At 56.4% G+C, this 21,138-nt stretch overlaps 1 protein-coding gene across 2 annotated transcripts; it reads right to left on the bottom strand.

Moving 5' to 3' along the window:
• Positions 1 to 500: 500 nt before the first annotated feature.
• TNNT2 (troponin T2, cardiac type) lies at positions 501 to 14,990 on the bottom strand. 2 transcript variants are annotated; one of them, XM_086694054.1, is made up of 15 exons: positions 14,943 to 14,990; positions 14,025 to 14,035; positions 13,906 to 13,920; positions 11,603 to 11,632; positions 9,594 to 9,659; positions 9,191 to 9,226; positions 8,294 to 8,327; positions 7,087 to 7,147; positions 6,702 to 6,818; positions 5,729 to 5,806; positions 4,587 to 4,697; positions 3,265 to 3,374; positions 2,658 to 2,748; positions 1,081 to 1,121; positions 501 to 748 (listed from the first exon to the last, which is right to left on the bottom strand). In XM_086694054.1, the coding sequence occupies exons 1-15, from the start codon at positions 14,978 to 14,980 to the stop codon at positions 703 to 705; spliced, it is 885 nt and encodes a 294-aa protein (XP_086550180.1). In that variant the 5' UTR covers positions 14,981 to 14,990; the 3' UTR covers positions 501 to 702. The 2 variants fall into 2 exon arrangements, with proteins under 2 accessions (XP_086550180.1, XP_086550179.1); XM_086694053.1 differs by lacking the exons at positions 11,603 to 11,632; positions 14,025 to 14,035; positions 14,943 to 14,990 and having other exon boundaries at positions 13,906 to 13,922.
• Positions 14,991 to 21,138: the final 6,148 nt, after the last annotated feature.

The following is a 21,138-nucleotide window of genomic DNA, read 5'->3' as shown; positions in this document are numbered from 1 at the left end:
GTTTGCACAGGAAGGAAGCAAGCCAAGCGCCCAGACCAGCCCACGCCTCCCAGAGGCTCGTCGCTGCCTGAAAAGCTACCTGACAAAACCGGCCCTCTTTCCTTCCTCAAGGGCTCCCTGCCCCTCAGACAGACGCCTGCTTCCTAGTCCCTGGCCAGGAAGAGAAAGAAAACAGGCCCATCCAAAGAGGCTTCCATTGTTCCCAAGGAGTGACTCACACACACGGGAAGGTTGTCCCCCGGCTCCGCGCTATCCCCCAGTGTGCCTCGCGGTGACTCAGAGCAGCTCGCGCCACAAGCCCTTCTGCTGTCTGTGAGGCCCAGGCCCCGAGAGGGCCCTGCATTCCCCAGGGCCAGCCGCCCTCTCCCCTCCGGAAGCAGGGGGGAGGCGGCTCCTTTCAGTGTGGCAGTTATGAGGGGCCGTGTCCCCTAGGGTCTCCCTGTGAGACAGGCTCTCGCCTCAGTTTCCCTCCCTCTGAAAGGGAGCTGACAGGAAAGCCATGCGATGTGTGTTGGCCTTTATTACTGGCACGTGTGGGCATGTGGGGGTACAGGCACCAACAGCAGCTTCCAGCCGGGCCAGCTCCTGGTTTCCAGACTTGAGTCGGCCTGCAGTGCCCGGCGGGGGGGGGCGGGGGCAGAAGCTGGGGGGCAAGCAGGGCGGGGACACGGCGAGGATCTTTGGTGAAGGACACTACTGCCCCTACTTCCAGCGCCCGGTCACTTTGGCCTTCCCGCGGGTCTTGGAGCTGCAGAAGGAGCAGGGCCCAGTCAGAAGGGGGACACAGGGCTGGGCAGCAGGCCTCCACAGGGAGGGGGTGGAGGTGAGCGATGCTAAGGGTGGAGAGAGACAGCCCGGAGCTGCTTCCAGAGATAGAGCAGGGCAGCAGCCTCAGGCTGGAGTGAGACCTCCCGGCCCTGTACAAATCCCCCACTGAGCAGTGACCAAGCAGGAGCCTGCGCCCTGAAGGGGAGGAGGAAGAGGTGGGAGCCAGAGCCCTCAGAGGAGGAGTGGGATGGCGGGGACACACGGATGGAGGGGGCAGGGCCGGGTAAAGAAAGGAAGGACCTAGAAACTTACACTTTCTGGTTATCGTTGATCCTGTTTCGGAGAACATTGATCTGTAAGTGAGAAAGAGTAACTTTGGAGCTGATTTGGCTCAGGTCTCAGGTGGCTGGGGGTGAAGGGGAAGCCAGCTGAGCACAGCGATAGAGGGTGGGGGAGGGGGAGCAGAGCAGCGATACTGTGAAAGTCAGAACAGGCAGGCATCCGGAGGGTCCCAGGTCCCACAAGCAGAAGCCAAGGAGAGGCTTCCTGGCCGCCCCACTGGTCTCTCACTGAGGGGTCCCCGAGGCACAGAGGGCTCAGGACGAGATACCTAAGGAGGCTTTCTGAGAATCGGGTGCAAGGCTGGGCCTCAGGAAGCCCTCTGAACAGCCCCAGCCCGGCCTGAGGCCCCCTGTCAGGCACTCTTGCCCAGTTGTTCATGAGGTACGGCACCCCCGTGTGCTAGGCCTGCAGTTCACCACCCTGTACTTGGGCCAAATCTGAGCCCGGTAGGCCAGGTGCAGAGTTAAATGTGGAACCAGAGGCAAAATGGAAGGCCCAGGTCTATAGGGGCTGTAGCAGCAGCTAATACCTACTGAGCACTTAGTGGGTGCCCACCACTTTCTGTTCCACTATGAGCACTTTCCCGAGTATTAACCCCCAGGATGACTGTGAGGTATAACTTAACACATGACAAGTGCTCAGAACAAGTCCCGGAAGACTTTACTACTATTTTTATTACTACGGTGATCTCTATAAGCCTCACAATAACCCTGTGAAATAGGTCCTGGGGTTATCCTTGTCACTTAGACGAGAAATGGAAAGAGGGAAGCGGGAGTAACTTGCCCAAGGTCACACAGCTAGTGAGGGGCAGGGCTAGAAATAGGACCCAGGCAGTGTGGCTCCAAAGTCCACGCTCAGTGCCACCACACAAAATTGCCTCTCTCAGCACTGGGGGGGTGGGAGGGGACCCTGTAGCCATTCGGGCCTGAGCTGTGCTCAGAAGAGGGGCCCGTGCACAAAAGAAAAGCAGCAAAGTGGGCCCGGAAAGGGAAGCCGAACTCCTCTAGGCAGAGAGGCCGCGCTGGGGAAGTATGCGGGCCTGGCGTTCACTGAGCCAGTTTTTGCCGCTGTACGTGCACCTGGGACCCCTCAAAGCTGTGAGTTTGAGGCTCAGCCGGCTGTGCCCACACCGGGGCCTCTAGGGTACACGGGGAGAGAGAAAGTGGCTGCATCTCTGGTGAGGCCTCCCTCTCTCCAACCAGAGGCCTGGCTTTGTGCATCCTGGTCCTCCCATCTGACCCAGGGCATCCGAGCTGCTGCCTCAAGGCCTTCGGGGACAGAAGGGAGGGAGACCCCCAGGGCTGGCACGCCAGGAACGTGCCTTTGCTCAGCCCCAGCGAGTGAACCATCAGACTTCTCCAGCAAGCAACAGCCCAGTGGTGGAGGCTGAACACTGCCAGAGACAAGACCCCCAGGCAGGTGTGTGTGAGTTGGCAAGGGTAGGAGGTGACAGGGATAGGGGAAAGGGGCCTGATGGACAGCAGCCATGTGGGACCCAATCCAAAACAGGAGTGGGGGATGGGGGAGGGGCCAGTGAGCAGGCTCACTTCATATTTCTGCTGCTTGAACTTCTCCTGCAGGTCGAACTTCTCTGCCTCCAGGTTATAGATGCTCTGCCATAGTTCCTTGGCCTTCTCCCTGCAGGGGCCAGAGTGGGGATGCAGGGCGGGATAGGAACATTAAGGAATGGCCCTCATCCACCTTCATCCTGGATCTGACCCAGCCTCCAAGGGCACCAGCCCTCCTTCCCACCTCCAGGCCTGCTAAGGGGACCCCCCCAGCCCACCTGACTCAGCAGGAGGCAGAGACAGCAGCACCTGGTGCTTAGGACCGGATGTGGGGTGGGGGGTGGCGCGGCGCGGCGCGGGTGGGGCATCATTCAATCCCCCTTCCCGCCACCTGGGTGCAGGTGGGTAAGAAGCTCAGAGGGGCGAGACGCCTGCTCAAGTTCTCCTTCTCTATTGGCAAAGCACAAAGATGGCTTGACTGGCTCACACCCAACTCCAGTGGCACCAAAACATTCTTGGCGGGGGCGGGGGCCGGACTATGTGAGGCAACAGCGCCCCCTGGTGGTGCACGATGAGAGTTGCCCTATGCCCCGACCCCCGTGCTGGCGCAGGTGCACGCAGTCAGCTGAGCACCACCAGTCCCCACCTCAGCTGATCTTCATTCAGGTGGTCAATGGCCAGCACCTTCCTCCTCTCGGCCAGAATCTTCTTCTTCTTTTCCCGCTCCGTCTGCCTCTTCCCGCTTTTCCGCTCCGTCTGGAGAGAATGACAAGCAGGGGGAGTTAACTAGGGAACACCCCCTCCTTTCCCCTAACCCTCCCAAAACCCAATGGGGAGCAAGGCAAAGCCTGCAGAAGGACCAGGTTCTTATCCTCTTCTTCCTGAAACACCCACGCTATCAGCTGCCTGGATTTCCTCTCCCCCCCCCCCAAGAAACTGAGGCAGGGGCGAGGAGGACCTTTTCAGTCCATTATTTCTTTGCCTTTCCAAATTCTTCCATCTCTCTCCCGGCTCCCTCCTCCCGCCCGACCCATTCTCCACACTCAGCATCCCCCTCCCAGCGAGCCCCCCAAAACGATGAGGAGGACAAGGGTTAGAGGTTGTGGTACCCACCTGGGCCTGCAAAGCCAGGACACCATGAGAGAAAGACCCAGAGAGAAAGACCGAGACCAGGGCAGAGATAGAGAGAGAGGGCAGGGCACGGCAAAGGCGGAGAGACACAAGGGGGAGAAGGAGAAGGTGATTCAGACGTCATTGCAGGCAACCTTGTTCACTAGGACTATTCTGAGAGCAGGGCCATGCCATAAGTCTGGCTGGTGTGGTCACTGTGGCGACAGAGGCAGGCAGGCCGGGCTAGCTCTGAGCTGGGGGACTCTGGAAATCTAAGAAAATGTTCTGATCCCTCCACTGCACAGAGAAAATCAGTTTCATATTTCCTCTTCTCCCTTGAGAATGGAGTGTCGAGCAGGAGTGGGACACAAAAATGAGGAATGGAGGAGGTTTGCAGGAATAAACCATCTCACATCTGCGGGATACACAGATGCTCACCATGTTAGCCCATCTGATCTCAGAGCAGGCAGGGCAGACGATATTAAACCCATTTTACAGATGAGGAAACTGAGGCTCTGAGGTTGCCTGAGGCCACACAACTGTAAGTGGCAGGTCTGAGTCTCCAACCAGAGCTCTGACTCTGGGCACAAGGCTCTTCCAGACACACCATCAACCTTGGGGGCTCCCGGGGCACTGCTGACACTCGAGGCCGCTGCCTGCAGCCCCCCCTCCAGCAAGCCCCTCTTAGGGGAAGCCACAGCAGGCAGAGCGCCAGCTCAGGGCATGGGCAGGAAGCAGCCTTGGCCTTTCACTTACAGGTAGGAATTTCTTCCTGGGATCCAGCTTGAAGTCTGTGGACACCCCCTTCCTCCCCATATACCGGGACCCCCCGAAGACCACTGCTGCTGCCCGACCTACCTTCTGGATGTAACCCCCAAAGTGCATCATGTTGGACAAAGCCTTCTTCTTCCGGGCCTCGTCCTCAGCCTTTCTCCTGTTCTCCTCCTCCTCCCGTCGGGCTCTCTCTTCCTGATTTTCAGCGGGGAGGAAGAGAGAAAATCAGGGGTGAGGGTATGAACCCCTGAGGCTGGGCTGAGGTCTGGGGTGTTTATGGGTCACGTGAGTAGAACTTTTCTCTCCATCAGGCAAGAAGCTTCCTGAGGGGCCCCCCAGCACAGGGCCTGACACACAAGAGCTACGGAAGACTTTTGTTTATGAATGAGTGAAGAATGATCTCACCATCCCCTCAGGCAAGGAGCCCCCCCACCCCCACCCCAGGAGGCCTGCTGTTCTGGAAGAACCTCCAGCAGCAGCACAGGAAAAGGGCCAAGGGACCCCCTGTTCCCAGGGAGCCTGCACCAGGGAAGGGACGCGGCAGGAGAGGACTTCGCTGCCTTATAATGGAAGTTTGTACCTTTTGGCCCCTTCCTACCCCCCACTCCCTCCGCCTCTGGCAACCACCAATCTGTTCTCTGCATCTATGAGCTTGGCGTTTTGGTTTTGCTTTGGATTGGCTGTGTTTCAGATTCCACATATAAGTGAAACTAGACAGTATTTTTCTTTCTCTGAATTGTTTCACTTAGCATAATGCTCTCTCCAGGTCCATCCATGTTTTCACAAATGGCAAGATTCCCTTCCTTTTTTATGGCTAATATTCCAGTGGGGGGGGGGGGGCTGCGTGTGCATGAGCATGCACACACACATATTTTTATGCCTTCCTTCATTGGCAGGCACATGTTTCCTCCGTGTCTTAGCTCCTGTAAATAATGCCACAGTGAATGGAGCGCAGATGCCTTTTTGAATCAGTGTTTGCATCTTCTTCGGGTAAATACCCAGAAGTGGAACTGCTGGACGGAGAGTCTTGTAAAATATTAAGTTCGTGAAAACCCAGACATTTCGGTCTCAGTTACTGCTTATTATCAGATTCCAAACAGTGCCCGGCACTCACCAGGGGCTCGTTGACTGAATCAATGTGAATGACTAGGGAGGGGCCTGGGGGCCTGGAAGGAGCTGGGGGCCCGCTGGGGGCTTCTGTGGGCCGTGGACTAGGGGTCACTCACTGCCAGGCGAGTCTGACGTTCCTTCTCCCGCTCATTCCGGATGCGCTGCTGCTCGGCCCGCTCAGCCCGTCGCTTCTCCTATGGGGAGAGGGGCACAGACTGCCCAGTGCGTGCATATGGAGGAGGTGTCCCCAAAGGTGCAGGGACCAACCAGGGAAAGAGGTGGCAAGAAAACGCACAGGGGATTTTCCCCTCGGGAGCTCAGGGCAGTGAGTGCCCTTCCTCCAAGGGCTTCTACTCTGCCAGCTCCCTGGACACAGAGCGCCTCAACAGGTGCACCAGCTCAGAATGCCCTGGCTGAATAAAGATAGCCCACAGCAGGCGTGTGCGGATGCCCCACGCGGAGCATTACTCATCGTGGGGTTGTCCTCAACGATTTGAAAAATGTCAGGCGGACTTCTCCCGTCTCCCACAAGTGCTGTGCCCCTGGCCCCGCCCCGGCCCCAGCCCCAGCAGCTGCTCTTGTGTTCGCGGACAGATGGCCAGACCCTCAGCTGCCAGCCAGGGCGGCACAGCGGTACCACAAACACAGCAGCGAGTCTGGTGGAGCGAAAAACAAAGGAGTCAAAATAACCCCCCCTGGTTATGATTCGGGACTGTAGAGGCCACACTCATCTTCCCTGCATTCGTGGGGGGAGCTCCCAGTGGGAGGGAGTGGGGGGCAGAGGTGGGACAACAGGGATTTGACTCATCACCCCCCAGCCAAGGCCTGGGGCACCCGGAGACCATCAGCAGCTCTGGCTGCCAAGAATGGTCCGGTCTGGTGGGGACGGAAGGCAGGGATCCAAGAAACCACAGTGCAGGGCCTCAAGAGTGACTCCTGGCCACTGGGATCCTGATGGAGAGCCCATTTGCAGCAGGGTGAGGGCCCCCACCCCACCCCCAAAGGCAGTCCAGAGGAAGTGGGACCTAACAAAGAGGGTGGACGGAGCGGGGTCTCTGGGGGCATTGCCACGGGAGGCTGGACACCCACAATCCTGTCTTTGAGGGAAATGAGCTCCTCTTCCTCTTTCTTCCTGTTCTCAAAGTGAGCCTCGATCAGCGTCTGTAGCTCATTCAGATCCTTCTCCATGCGCTTCCGGTGGATATCCTGCGAAGGCACATCCAGGCTCAGAGGCTGCCAGGCCCATGGGTCCAGGGAAGAAGTGGTTGGGTAGATGCCACCCTCCGCAATGCAGGAGGGACGGGCAGGGCGGGGGCCTGGCTGGGGAAGGGGCCACCGTGGCCCGAACCCAGGACGAGGCCCTGCCAGGCCTGTGCCGAGCACCATCCTGCCTGTGCCCTCCGCCTGCCGGCCCCCCAGCTCACACGGCCTCTCTCTCCCAGCCCAGGCCCGTTCCCCCCACAGGCACACTCACATCAAAGTCTACTCTCTCCCCATCGGGGATCTTGGGTGGCACCAGGTTGGGCATGAATGGCCTGTTGGAGAGAAGAGGAGGGAATCCATGAATGCCAACCCCATCCCGGACCCAAGGGGCTCTGGGTGGCCAGCACAGGAGGGGCCCTTCTCCTTCCTGCAGACACTCGGCCGGGCGGCAACAATGACAGCTCCCCGCCAACGACAGCACCTCTCGGCACGTGGGCACACTGCAGCCCTTTCACGTGCGCCCTCTCGTTTTATCCCCCTGATACACCCCTGGCGCAGAGACCCCCCCAATCTCACTGAAGAAAACGGAGGCTCAGGGACCATGCAACGGACCGCTCCAGGACCAGGACCAGGACGGTCGCTCCGGACCATGCAACGAGGACGTCACAGAAGCTATGGCGCGTGAGTCCGACTCCGAATTCCCACGGCTGGCCCGTGAACCCCTGGCATCCTGGGGTTTGGCCCCCGCCCCAACACATACTTGCTGTGTGACACCAGGTCCAGTAGGCTCCTCAGTTTCCCCATTTGCCCTCAGGTCTGTGAGGGGCCAAAATGAGATACTACCATCCGTACAAGTGGCCGGGAAAGGGAAAGGTGCGGGACAAATGAACGGGGCTGGGATTGTCTCTGGGGCTGGTGTTGGGGTGGGGGCGGTCCCAACTTGGGGAGCAGCCTGCGACTGTGCTGAGGCGGCATCTGTGACAGGTTTGGTGTCACCGAAAGGGAGAGCCTCCCTGGCCCCCTCTCCACCTGACACCCACCCCGGCAGCTTCCAGGTGGTTTCATTTTGCGGCACCAGGCCGTCCTGCCCCGCCTCTTTGTGACACTTTGAAGCCAGCCAGGCTGGCACGCTGTCACTGCTTGGCTCCTCCAGATTTCCGTCCCTCTTCCTTCAGGTCCCGCTTCAGCCGTGCCGTGAGACAGGAGAGGCTATCCATCCAGGGCCACAACTAGTCCACCCCTTCACCTCTGGGTGAACACAGTGCTTTCCATGCCAGGGTACACAATTGGTAATGGAGCGTGAGGTGGATTGCAGCCCCCCCTCTCCCTTGGGCCGACTCTTGTGCAGTACACAACCTGTACAACCATACAGGTGCCTGCTGCACCCCCGGCCCATGCCCACTGTATCACACTGCACTCCTGTCCTTCCTCACTGGGCTTCTCCTCCCAGGGCTTCACCACAAGTGTGTCCCGCTCACCTGGGCTTTGGTTTGGACTCCTCCACTGGGCCATCTGGGGAGGAGAGAAGCACACAGCCACAGGGTCAGAAGGCCCCAGATCTGGTCCCAGCTCTGCCCCTGAAAAGCTGGGCACCCAAGTGCCTCTGTTTCTCCATCTGCACAATGAGTTCCTTCCAGCCCTGGGGATCCCCGGTTCCAGGAGCGTCACGAAGAATTAAAGCAGCAGAGCCACAGACCCCACACTCCTTCTCCCATAGTGGCTCCCAGGGGGTCATCTCAGGGGACAGCTGGGTCCTGACAGGAAGAACACCCTCCCAGAGTGAAACTCGAAAGCCTTCTCTCATTCACCGGTTCTGGGCACTGTCCCGGGGGGATCCTGGCCCCAGAGTCCCCTCCGAGGCCCTGCCTACTTGGTTGCTCCCTGGACTTCCTGGCCTCCAGGGGACCATGCCAGGGGGCATGATTTCAAGACCCAGCTGGCTGCCCCTCCCCTCCAGAGCCAATGCACCCTTGGTAAAGGCTGCAACATGACAATGACCACTGCAGTGACCCCCCCACATGGGCCATCTACATCTTGGGATTTCATCCTATAGACACCACACCTTATGAGTGGTTTTGCCTGAGCTCCAGGAGCCTTGTATGTGTAGGTGACTTCTGGGGCCCTGTCCAGATTGGGGACTGGACACTGGTCCCCTCTCCCACAGGGCACCACCCAGCTTCTCTGGAATGAGGGGGACAGAAGTTTGAAGGCCAAGACCCCAAACCTGCATGGTCATCAACTCTGTCCTCTCCCCCCATGAACCCCTCCTCGCCCACCTCCCTGGAGAGAGCCCTGTGGTCAGTCTCCCCTAAAGCTGCTTGGAGGGGCTCCCTCGATGCCCCAGTACCTCTCTCTTGATATCCAACAGTCCTCACCTTCAGTTTCTTTAGCCTCCTCTTCTTGTCCGTCTCCTAAACAGAACGTGAGAAATTAGCAAAGATCCTTGTTCTAGACCCAAGTCCCCCCCTTCCAGAGTCTCCCCCACAGACAGGTCCTAACCAAAGTGCACCCTGCTGGCTCCTGGGCTCAGGGGATGTCTATTCACACACATGCCCCCGGGCCCAAGGCTCTGCCTGACACGAAAGGAGCTCACAGTCAAGGTTCATTGATCGAACAACTGGGGGCTGAATCCCAGCCCAGGCAGGATGTACTGTTGCATAGGTTAGAAAGCAGGTTCCAGGTGGATTTCTCACGGTCATAGGAGTGTTTCTGGGGGCTCCTGCCACCCCCCCTCAACACCATGAGCAAGCCCCCCCCTCACCCCAGACAGGGCCTTACCTTCTACATTGGTCTCCTCAGTCTCAGCCTCACCTTCAGCCTCTTCTTCTGCTGCCTCTTCCTGCTCTGGAGAAGTGAGCCAGAAACAGTGAACACCCAGGCCCTTACTTAGGCTAGCAGGCAGAACCCAGATCAGAGAGGGGTGGGGATGGAGGTCAGCAACATCCAGGATCCAGAGGAATGTTGGAGTCACCAATATGAATGACAAGGGGCTGCTCCGTTCTTGGTTTAAACCAGAAGTTGGCAAACTATGACCCAAGGGCCAAATCTGGCCCCCAGACTGCTTCTGTAAATAAAGTTTTATTGGAACACAGCCACATCCACTCATTTGTATACTGCCTATGGCTGCCCTTGCCATATTCTAGCAAAGTTCAGTAATAACAACAGGCCCTGGTAAACCATGACAGAAGGGCATGATCAAACTTGTGGAGAGTGCTTTTGTTCTAGACTTGTCTCTCTGGGAGTTTGGGAATTGCAAGCCGGCCTTTCTGAGCATGGAGACCTGTTCTGTACGTGAAGGCCACTGGGAGGGCCAGAAGTCTGGGGTAGGAGTGTGTTAGGGTGCGGGGGGGGGGGGGTGTTGTTGGTACCAGCAGAGAAGGGCTTGCAGGCCCAGAAACACTCATTGCTGGGGGTGGGAAGGTCTGGCGGCTAGCTGTTTCTGCCTCACTCAGCACCTTTGCCCAACAGCCTCCCTGGCAATACAACTCCACCCTGTTCCCCAACTTTCCACCCCCAATGTTCCACCCAGTGATCTGACACCACAGGATGTATCCTGCTTAAGATGAGGTGTTGGGGAAGCTCCTGTCCTCGACTCGGTAACTCTAGGGACCCTTCATCTGTATCCTAAAGAAACCCAAACAGCAAGACAGCGGGAGGGCAGATGAGGTGCCCACTGTGTAGACATTTGTACTGCCCAGAGAGTTGGTAGGATTCTTCTATTTTCATCCCTTTGCTTGGCAGGATATGGACCCCACCCAAGTCAGGCACTTGGAGTAGACAGATCAGACAGGATGACGCCAGGCTCATGGCTCTGCCCGTAGGAGGCATCTGGTCATGCTCACTGGCTGATGGGCTGACAAGTGTGGCCTCCTGGCAGAGGGAGAGGAGAAAGCCTCAGGAAGGGACAGAGAGAGGCCATCAGGAAAGAAATGTTGGCCCCCAGTCACTCTGTTCTCTGTCTTCTTTTCCTAGTCTGGGCCCGGGGATGCCTCTTCTTTGATCCCCACAGGAGCCTTACCTCAAAGAAGATCCTTCCAGAAGGGGCAAGAATAGAAGGCTGGCCAGCAAGAGTATGACCAGGTGTGGGGTCCTCTTCAGGCCATCTTGTTAACCCCTGTCCCCACCCCATCTAATGTGTCAATTCTCTGTAGAATACCCCCTGCCCATGCAACACGCTCAATGAGGCACTCCCGGCCTCCTCACTACATCTTGAGACATCACTATTAGAAAGTTCTTTCTCAACTTCAGCCCAAGTCTGTCTCCCTTGCCCTAGTCCCACCCCTAGGGGCTAGAAACAAGTCCCGGCCCCCCACCCCCACCCCACAGCAGTGCACATTTGAAGCCTGACGTCATGTCCTTTCTGCCCTGGCTATTTCCAGTTCCCCCAGCTGCTCTTCAGATCGCTCTGTCGCCAGGTCCCTCACACCCTGGCCACCCTGCCTGGGTCCTGTCCACTTCAGAGGGAGGGCCCAGCATCAGCAGCGGGGGCAGAGAAAGGCCACTCATTCCAGACATTAGTCGCCTTCTGTGGCCACATTCGGAGCAGGCCAGGGGACAAGCCAGCCTGGGTTCTTCCCACCGCCCAGCCCAGGAGAAAGATCAGAAACCAGGGGAAAGGAGCAGCGGCCTGGCCCTTGTGAGGCTGAGAGGAGGTGACTGACCCACTCCACACCTATCCCTCCCTCCGCCCGGCCCGCCCCACTCTGCCACAGAACAGGGCCCGTCCACGGCAGCCAGGCTCAGGACAGCAGGGAGCAGAAAGCACAGCAAAGTAAAAGCTGTACTACCGTCTTCGTCCTGTCTCCAGTCCTCCTCTTCTGAGGGTCAGGGAGTGGCCGCGGCAAAGGGGAGAAGCGAGACAGGTTAGTCTGGGAGCAGAAGGACGGGGACAGGAGCAGGGAGACAGCGCACGGTTCTGAGCATGGGCTTTGGAATTAAGCTCCGGTTCCAAGTCCTGAATCACTACTTCTAGCAACTGAGGCAAATCGCTTCCCAGGCGCCTTGTCAGTATAATGGAAAGAATGATCCTCAGGTCTCCGCCGTGATCTAGCAGGCATAGAGCACTCAGTGGGAAGGCCCTCAGTAAATGATGGTATCGGGCCATCTCCTCCCTCTCTAGACACGAGGACAGAGGTCCCGAAGAGCAGAGAGTGGGAACAATTCCCGGCTGTCAAACTTCTCCCGTGTTCCTACCCTGAATGAGCCCCTCAGGTATCCCACAAAACATCTCCAATTTCCAGGACTCACGGTTCTGAGAGCCCCAGTGGAGAGCCTGGCACAGGGCAGTTTTGTTGGTGTCTTTCAAGGAAGCAGCCCCATCTAAGGAAGGCACAGCATTATCACACTGAGGAAACAGACCAGCCCATGGTATGCAAACACCTGCCCAAAGAAACAGCTCACAACAGAATGCACCCTTTCTCTACTGGAAGAAGAGACAGGGCATCGTCCATTCTGCAGGCTGAGTGGTCATCCATGTAGACCTTGCTCTTTCTTGGTCATGTATAGCCAGGGACTTAGCTATGAGGGAGGCGGGTAGAGTCCCTTCGAGCAAGGTGATACGTGGAGCTCAGTCCACCATCACAGTGCAGAACCGTTTTGCTAATTCACAGCCAAATCCCACTGTGTGTAGCAGGCAGATGAGCCCCAGATTCAAAGGTCTGTATCTCAAATATCGCCCCCTAAAATTCACAAGCTGGCCAAGCCTCCAAAGCAAAGGAAAACCTACCACATCGAGAGTTTATGCGGGTCACGCAGCAGAAAAGTGGAGCCAGCTAGATTTTTTAAATTCACAACATAGTTCAAATAGCTTCTAAAGTATCTGGTGTTCCTGGAAAACCAAAGCGACTCCCATGGCCCCTCTCGGTTTCCCCTGTGAGTTTCTCATGTGTCTACTCTTTGGCCAGGCACCCTGGAACAGCCTTAAATGAGAGTTGAGAGAATTTGCTGAGCCTCTAAGGGGCAGGATGCAAGCTGCCAGGCCTGCAGAAGCCTGAGGGGTCTGAGGGCTCCTCTGGGCCACTTGGGGAGTGAGGCCTCGTAATCACATCGGTGTGTCAAGCACTCAGGAAGGCAGAAAGGTTAGGGTGTTCTCGCGTGAGATATGAGGCACAAAGCTGAGGAGAAATGTGAGAACAGATCAGAGTAGGAATGGGTCTATGGGTCAGAAGGGACTTTCCAAGGTGTAATGATGTCTTCGTGTTTAAATAAAATGTTTCAGATAACGGAACAGTTCTATAATCTCATTTTGAAAAATTACTAAATTGAATGCATTTAGGTGTGATAATGGTGCAATGGTTACGTCTTCTTTTTTTAAGTAGCGCTTATCTTTTAGCGCTTAAGTACCTACTGAGCTATTTAAGCATGAAATATATGATGTCTGGGGATGATTTGTGATGTCTGCTCTAAAATAACTGAGGGGAAGGGTGCCTGCGCGGCTCCCTGGGTTAAGCGGTTAACGGACTTTTGATTTTGGCTCAGGTCGTGATCTCATGGTTCATGAGTTCGAGCCCCGTGTCAGGCTCTGTGCTGACAACTCTGAGCCTGGAGTCTGCTTCGGATTCTGTGTCTCCCTGTCTCTCTGCCCCTCCCCGACTCACGCTCTGTCTCTCTCTCTCAAAAATAAACATTAAAAAAAAATAATAATAAAATAAAACAAACTTTTATAAAAATAAGTGCGGGGAGATGAAGCATAGGTGAAAAAAGATTGGCCATAGCTGATGACTGCTGAAGCCGGGTGATGGGCCCATGGTGAGGGAGGGGAGGGCGTTATTCTATTTTGCTACTGTTACATGCATTTAAAACTTTTCAAGGTAAAACAAATAGAGAAAAAAAATCACACGTAATTAATTAGAAAAAGGGGTGATTCTGTTTGAACAAAATGACAGACAAAGGAGACAGGTTTAAACCTTTTGCCTGAGACCTGAGCAACCGAGGCTGGAACGATTCTCATCCAGGGGCCATGGCTGCTGAAGGGTCTTTGCTCAGCTGGGAGTGAGGGGCGGGCACAGACAAGCTGTTTTCCCAGGGCCCCCAGAATATTGGATTCCTGGCATCTCCCCTTCCCGGCCCTCCCTCTGCCCGAGCTCCATACCTTCTGCGGCTTCTTCTGCTCAGAAGAGAAGACCACGGCCATAAGAGAGGAGACAAGAGGTGGGTCAGTTTCCAACCACGCTGCCCTCCATCCACATGAGTACACAGGCGTGTGCTTACCTTCCTGCTCCCTGCCCGGCAGAAGGACACGTTGTCAATAGCACATCGCACACACACCACACGCACACACTGGCCTTTTCCCGAAGATGACTCCGCTCTTTATTTCCCTCATTGCCTAATGAGGCTCACCCCCCCCTCTGCCCACCTATAAAGGCACCCCCTAACCTGGCTCAGCCTTCTCCGCCAGGGTTACCCACTGTCCCCAGCAAACCTCTGCCTGGGCCAGCTTGCTCTCTCCAGCGTCTGCCCGCTTACCACTCTCTCCCTGCTCTGAGCGTTGCCAAGCTGTCCCCTAGAATGCCCTTCCCTCGCCCTTCGCTATCCAAATCCTACCCAGGTAACCCCTCTTGGCTAATTGTTTCCAACATGTAACATCTTAACATCCACAGGAGAGCACGCTCTGTGAGGGCAGGCGTTCTGCATCCTGATGCCTCTGCAGGCTCCCTGGTGAGCACCACCCCCAGGAGATCATTGTGAGACCCGCTGCCAGTGTCCCACCCCCAGGGTCTCCCAGGCAGGGCGGTGGGCGGGGCACTCCAGGAGGAGTACGATTCCAAAGTGCTAACAGTGAGCTCTGATTTGGGTTTCATGGGGCATGAGCAGCTCTGCGGCCTCGAGACAGTCACTGAACGGCTCTGGATTCGTTTTCAGGAGACACAGCTTCGAAGCTCTTCTGCCTCCTAGTCTCTGAGCCAGACAGGACCCCCAGCTGACCCTGGGACCCGAGCATCTCTATTTCCAGAAGTCTCCCAGCCTGTGGCCAACCCAGGGTCCGCAGCGCAGAGGCACAGAGGCACTTCCCCAGAAGCGGCACAGCCACTCCCCTCCCTATCCCAGGTGGCTCATGGCGGGGGGGGGGGGGGGGGGGGGGGAGGTAAAGGGCAGGGTAGGGAGGGTCAGGATGCTCCAGATACTCACTCCTCGTACTCTTCCCCCACCTCTTCCACGTCAGACATGGTCTCCGCTCTCCCTCCGGAAAGAGAAAAATGTCAGTATGGGCAGAAGGAGAATCCGAGCCCTCCTCAGCTCTGAGAAGAGCTTAGCCTCAGGCTACTGCCTGAGACATGGGGAGGTGATGCTAGCCCTGCCGGTCATCAGCCTGTGACCTGCAGCCAGGAGCTTGCTTCTCCTTCTGTCAAGGGGGGATAACAACCCCACATCACCTCAAGGGCAACCGGTCCAATGTCCATTTCACTCATTCACCTCAAGGGCAACCGACCATGTCCATTTCACTCATTGTTCTGCAACAGATACACTGTTTGGAACTTCCCTGCTCTGGTGCAAATCATTGTAACTCTCAAAACAATGTTTCTATAGTTGCTCAACCTTTCCTGTCCACAACCTTGCCAAGCATTCAGGGCAGCAAAGCTGTGCAACCCGAACCCCGTGTAGTTTGCTCATCACTGCAGAACGTTCCCCTGGGAGAGTGGGTACATGGACTGTGGCACATCCATAGCGTGGAATACTTCTCGGTGATGGAAAGGAACAAGGCATGATACCCAGGACGCCTTGGATGAATCTCTAGGGAATTACTCTCACTGAGGGGGAAAAGGCCAAGCGATATGATATCATTTATATGACGTTCTTGAAATGGCAAAGTTACAGAAATGGAGAACAGATCGGTGGTTGTAGGGGGTGGAAGGGGAGGACAGGTGGGCATGCTGACCCAAGACACACAGGAGGGGCACCTGGCTGGCTCAGTTGGAGGAGCATGTGACCCTTACCTTGGGATCATGAGTTCAAGCCCCACATTGGGTGTAGAGGTGACAACAATTTTTAAAAAGGTGCACAGGATTTTTGTGGTTTTAGAACATTTTAGTGTCTGGAGTGTGGTGATGAACACATGAACCGACACAGATTAAAGCCATACTGAATTTCACACACACACACACACATCTGGTCCGAGTAGAGCTGGGGAAATCTGCATCAGATTATGGCTTCTAGCAAATGCCCATATCCTAGTTGTGACCTGTACCATGGATGTGCAAATATACCATTGAGGGGAACTGGGCAAAGTGTGCAAGGGAACTGTATCACTTCTTAGGATTGCATATTAATCTATAAAATTCCAATTAAATAATGTCTGCCTGGAGAGCTCGTTTTGAGATGCACCCTTAACTGGGATAGGAACGGACAATCGATATTCCAACCCTCTTCCATCAGCTTGCTGAGTGCATTTGGGCAAGTCTTTGTTTAACGTCTCTGAAGGGCAGTTCTTTCTCTGTACCCTGGAGATAGACCCTACACATCCTGGCTACCCAAGGATCTTTATGAGGAGTAAATCGACATTAAGGAAATTGGAAGGCATTAGGCAGTGTGAGGTTTTGTTTCCGTGCAATTGCAGAGAGAAGCCACAGGGAGACGGGAGACAAATCTGGTTTTGAATCCTGGCTCCACCTCACGTTTGCCTGTGACCTTGGAAAGGTCACTTAACCTCCCTACACCTCAGCTCTTCTGTGAAATGGCTCCTCCTCTGGGAGGCTCAGAGCTTGTGTAAAGTGCCTGGCCCAGAGCAGACCTCTGACTAATAACTGTTATAACCCAACCCTCCCGGGCCACATGCGTGTACAGCCCCGGGGGCACCATTCACATTGGCTGAAGCGTGAACGGCGGCCCCGCGGAGTTGTGCAGCATGAGAGCTCTCAATCTTCCTGAGCGAGAAAAGGGATAAGGCGATGTGAGGGTGAGCCTACAGTGAGGCAGGAGTAGAATCAGAACAAAGGACACGGCCACCCTCAGTGAGGCTTCTCCTGGGCCCCTGCCTGCTGTCCCACCCGCGTCCAGCCACCAACTTCTGACTCAAGCCACAGGTGACAGGGGCAGAGGGAGGGCACCGCTCACTGCCCTCTCCGCCTCTCCCTGCACATCCTACTGGAGTGGCGCCCCAGGCACCCACCTGATGACATCCAGTGAGTCCCTGTTCTGATGGGGTGAGGTGACGTCAGCTGCTTTCGGGCTGAGGGATCTGAAGGATTCTCTGAGCCCAACTGCCCCTCTGAGTGGAGAACTCTTCAGACCCAATGCCCCCTTCAGCCGCCGGCCGGCTGGCTACTTATCTGAACCTGCTCCCAATATCCCGGGGTCCTGCTGGGTTCAGGACAAGCATGGCTGTAGCAAGGCAGGCCCCTCTCTAGCTCCCTCTGCTGGCGCAGGGTGGGGGCAAGTGAGGGAGGGTTTACACAGAAGCTTTGGACAGAAACTCTGAGCCACTTTTTGGCTCCATTTGGATGGAGGCGGGTGGGAAGAGATGTCAGATGCGTACAGTATCATGCCGGGGATGGAACCTCATTCTGCTAAAGAAAGACCCAAATGCCAGAGCATCTCCAAAATGGGTCTTCAGATGAGAGTGGCCAAAGAGAATAGCCCCCTCACCCCAGATATGCACTGCCCCAAACCCCAGGACAGTAGGCAGGAAGAGATTCCTGGGAGGAATCTGTCACCTCAGGGAGGACAGAGAAGTTTCTCACAGGGGCTACGCATGCCAGCCTGGGGCATGTGGCCTCTAGCTTTCTCCCCTCTCTTGCCCTCCCTCCTGCTGGCAGGGCTCTGGGCTCAGAGGAAGAAAGAGCAGCTTGGAGCCCTCTCCCTGCTCCTGGGAGCACCATCCAACTCCCAAAATAGCAAACTGACCATGGAGAGTAGGGGAGGGCTTTCAACCAAGAGGACAGCAGGCAAGCCAATTGCCCGAAGGCAAGACTGATGAAGGGGAAGGCGATAGGCCGAGGCCGGGGCTCTGGAATGAGACATAATCAGGAACCTGGCAGGGCCAGGAGTGAGAATGTCCTGGAGCAGCTGTGTCCTCACACCCAAACCCTCACCTGCTTCCACAGACGGCTTTCTAGCCAAACTCCCTTACAGCCAAGAGATCAGGGTCACCTTTCTTGGGGAGTAAAGCAAAAACAATACGGGGCAGAAAGAACACTGGCCGTGAGGTCAAAAGGTCTGGGTTCAGGGGCACCTGGCTGGCTCAGTCTGTAGGGCCTGAGACTCTTGATCTCAGGGTCATGAGTTCAAGCCCCGCACTGGGCATAAAGATTACTTAAAAAAAGACAACCTGGGTTTAACCCCAGTTTTTGCGGTGTGACCTTAGCGAACCCATTTCATCTCTCTAGGCTTCTCCTATTTATAAAATAGATGAGCTTCAAGTTCTAGTCTCACAGAAACAAGTCTCTGAGCTTCTGAGGAATGTGGGCCCCATCCCTCAGCCCTTGTCCCCAACATCCAGCTGGAATCCTCCCAAGCCTGCAGCTGTCAGCCCACCAGGAGAGCTAGGGGACAGGGTTGAGGGGGGCCAGCAGGCAACCCGATCCTCTCAGATTCCTCTTCTGCCCGGAGAGGGCTTGCCCTGCGAGACATGGGTCAGAGGAGGAATTCTGGAGGTCAGATGGCTTCCCAGCTGCAGTAGGCCTGGAATGTGCATTGACACTCCTTACACGCTAGGCCACCCCTTCCCTAGATGTTTCCTCATTCGGCCCAGGAGAAGCTGGAAGTCAAGGGAATATCCTTTCTCTGCCACTCCCAGACCCTGAGCAAGGTCTGTCCCTACAGGGATGTTGGATGTTGGATGTTGGATGTTGGATGATGGGGTGGGACAAGGGTCCACGGGGGGCCAGGGGGCAGCTGGACTCTAACCCCTGGAGCTGGGTTCACACCCCATAGAAGGATCTCTCACTGGGGTCTCTCCCCCATCAGCCCCCCCAAATGCTACTTCACAGGGCTTTCTCTCTGGGGAGGAGGGTGGTCCTGGTGGAAGGCAGATGGACGTCACATGTCTGCTCACAGAGGTGCTCCCCCGGTCCCTGCCTACCTCCGGACGTGGGCTCCTCCTCAGCGCTTACAAGACAGTTTCTGAATTCCTGGAGATGTGAATTTGACCACCGGGACTATTCTGATTGACATGACTGCAGTCTTGCTCTGCTCTCTGGGAGTCAAGAAGGACCTGCCTGGAAAGGTTTAGGGGGCCCTGGGCCTAGAGGTGAGGGGCGGGACTGAGCAATCTGGGGGAGTTCCTGTTGCTTAGAGCTTCACTGTCTGTAGAGCAGACAGAGACCTAGCAATTGTCTCCCCCACTCTACAGATGAGGAAATTGAGGCCCAGGGAGGGAAAGGCACTCACCCAAGACCTGCCAGCGATACAGTCTCTTTAGTGGCAGATCTGGGACTCAAATCCAAGTCTAACATTTCTAACATACTGCCCTACTGTGCTAGTCTTGGAACCTGATCCCTGTGACACCCCTGTAAAGCGTGGCCTCTTCTCACAGGGAACGTGGGCCGCTAGGGACTCTGACGTCCACTCCCCGTGGACGCAGGCAGACTCTGGATACAAGTGCCAGGCTGCAGGACACCTTTCCTCGCCTCTCTGCTCTCCCCATCTCGAGCCGCACCCGGGTCTTACCTCAAACCGGGAGCTGCCGACAGATCCCGAGGTATCTGCTCCGCCTCAGCAGGGACTGGGCGAGGGCAGGGGATGGAGAGGGCTTTAAGCAGGCCTGTGGGCTGGGGCCTTGTAAGCCAAGCCCTGCGGTGGGAGGAATGTGCAGCAAGAGACACGGCGGGGGCGCGGGGGGTGCTGGCTGCTATTTTGGCAGGTGCCAGGGACGGGACTAAAGGAACATGCACCCCACGCCATATAAGCCCATGTGGTTGTCCAGCTGCTCAGATAAGCTATTTAAAACCAGAACAGATATGCAGGGAACAGAGGAGGGAGCAGGCATGTAACATAAACCAGCTGTCCCTCGTAAGAATCCTGATAAAGCAGGTGCCAGAGGCCCCGGCCTGGGAGGGCAGTACTGGGGGGCAGATGGCAACCTCTAAGGCACTTCATGAGTCTCTGGGCCAGGGGTCTGGCGGGCAGGGGGAAGGGCTTATCTGCAGCTGCACGTAAAGGGATGCTGCGGGTATAGACGACTTCCAAGCTACTGGCTGCTTCTAATGGGCCGAGCGGCCTTGTACAGGATGCAGGCTCAGCAGGCCTACAGTAAGGACATCTGCAAAGTGGGTCTTTTCCATGACCCCCAGAGCCAGGTGGCAAGTCCTCCTCACTGGGAAAGGACTAAAACTGGTACAGAATGTCAGACACAAGGTAGAACCTCCAGTCAAGAACGATGGTTGTCCTCGGACAGGCAGCTGGGTTGTTCGAGGGGGCTGTGAGGACCGCTGAAGCGCCTCCCCCCCCCCCCGCCCCCCCGCCACGCCCAGGGCTTTAAGATCAAGCAGTACAGGAACGTGATTGGCTAAACCTACTAGACTGTGAGATACATAGGTCAGGGCCCAGGGATTTTTGTGGTTTGCTTGCATGGATATGCCCACAGCCCCTAGCACAGTGCCCAGGGCATCTTGCAGCCCAGTACGTGATGGAAATAAAACGGAGGGGGAAGGCAAGTCTGGCAGCAGCTGAGCTAACTCCCCCCCTCAGTGTCTCTGGGTCAAGGCCCGTGTCCTACCTCTGAAGAAGGAACGCCCCTCCTCTGGGCCAGGCCCACTCCTCCCGTGTGCCCCCCGGCCCTTCCAGCCCCTGCCCATCAGGGATGTACACTCTTGTCTGTTTCTCTGTGGATGAAGAAAGCCAATCTCCCCCTCCCTCCTCCACCCCTGCCTGACCACACACCCATGCTTCCCAGTCCTTGACTCTCCTCTCATCCTGCTGCCCTGGGAGCCACTATGCGGCACCAACAGCCATCATTTCTGCATCCCCTGCGTGCAGGACTTCCACTCGCTGCTCATCCACTCTATCACACTCCTGCCCCATCAACTCAGCTGAGACTGTCCCCTCCATGGTCCCCAGTGGCCTCTGAGCCCAAGGGCCTGATTCCCCCACCTCCAGGCTGATCCCTGCCATGTGGTCCTCCATCCTGCTGGGAGATCTGTGGCACGGCAAGCTGGGGCCAGGTGCCTGCCGGTCAGCATCCTGGGAGAGAAGGACCCTAGGGAGGCAGAGAAGAGGCAGAGAAGAGGCAGGTGGTGGGAGCAGACTGACAGAGGAATGGTGAGCAACCAGGCTGTCCGGAGAGAGATGGAAGAAAAGTATTATCATCCTCTTTCCTGTCTAGCCCACAACGGCCCAGCCTTGCTTTGTGCCCTGGCCTGGAACCTTTTAGAATTTAAGAATTGTTGGT

The sequence above is a fragment of the Puma concolor genome, chromosome E4 (genome assembly GCF_028749965.1).
Source record: "Puma concolor isolate L17-30 chromosome E4, mPumCon1.1.hap2, whole genome shotgun sequence".
NCBI classification, from domain to species: Eukaryota; Metazoa; Chordata; class Mammalia; order Carnivora; family Felidae; genus Puma; species Puma concolor.
The sequence above is the reverse complement of the archived record's forward strand: the minus strand, read 5'-3'. Positions and strand labels throughout refer to the sequence as shown.

Bases quoted from the DNA above. Each gene is read 5' to 3' on its own strand.
- TNNT2 (XM_086694054.1), bottom strand. From the start codon at position 14,980: ATGTCTGACGTGGAAGAGGTGGGGGAAGAGTACGAGGA. The intron at 8,328-9,190 runs GTGAGGACTGTT...TCTCCTCCCCAG, and splicing joins GGAGGCTAAAGAAACTGAAG to ATGGCCCAGTGGAGGAGTCC. The intron at 7,148-8,293 runs GTGAGCGGGACA...TCTCTCCAACAG, and splicing joins GAGTCCAAACCAAAGCCCAG to GCCATTCATGCCCAACCTGG.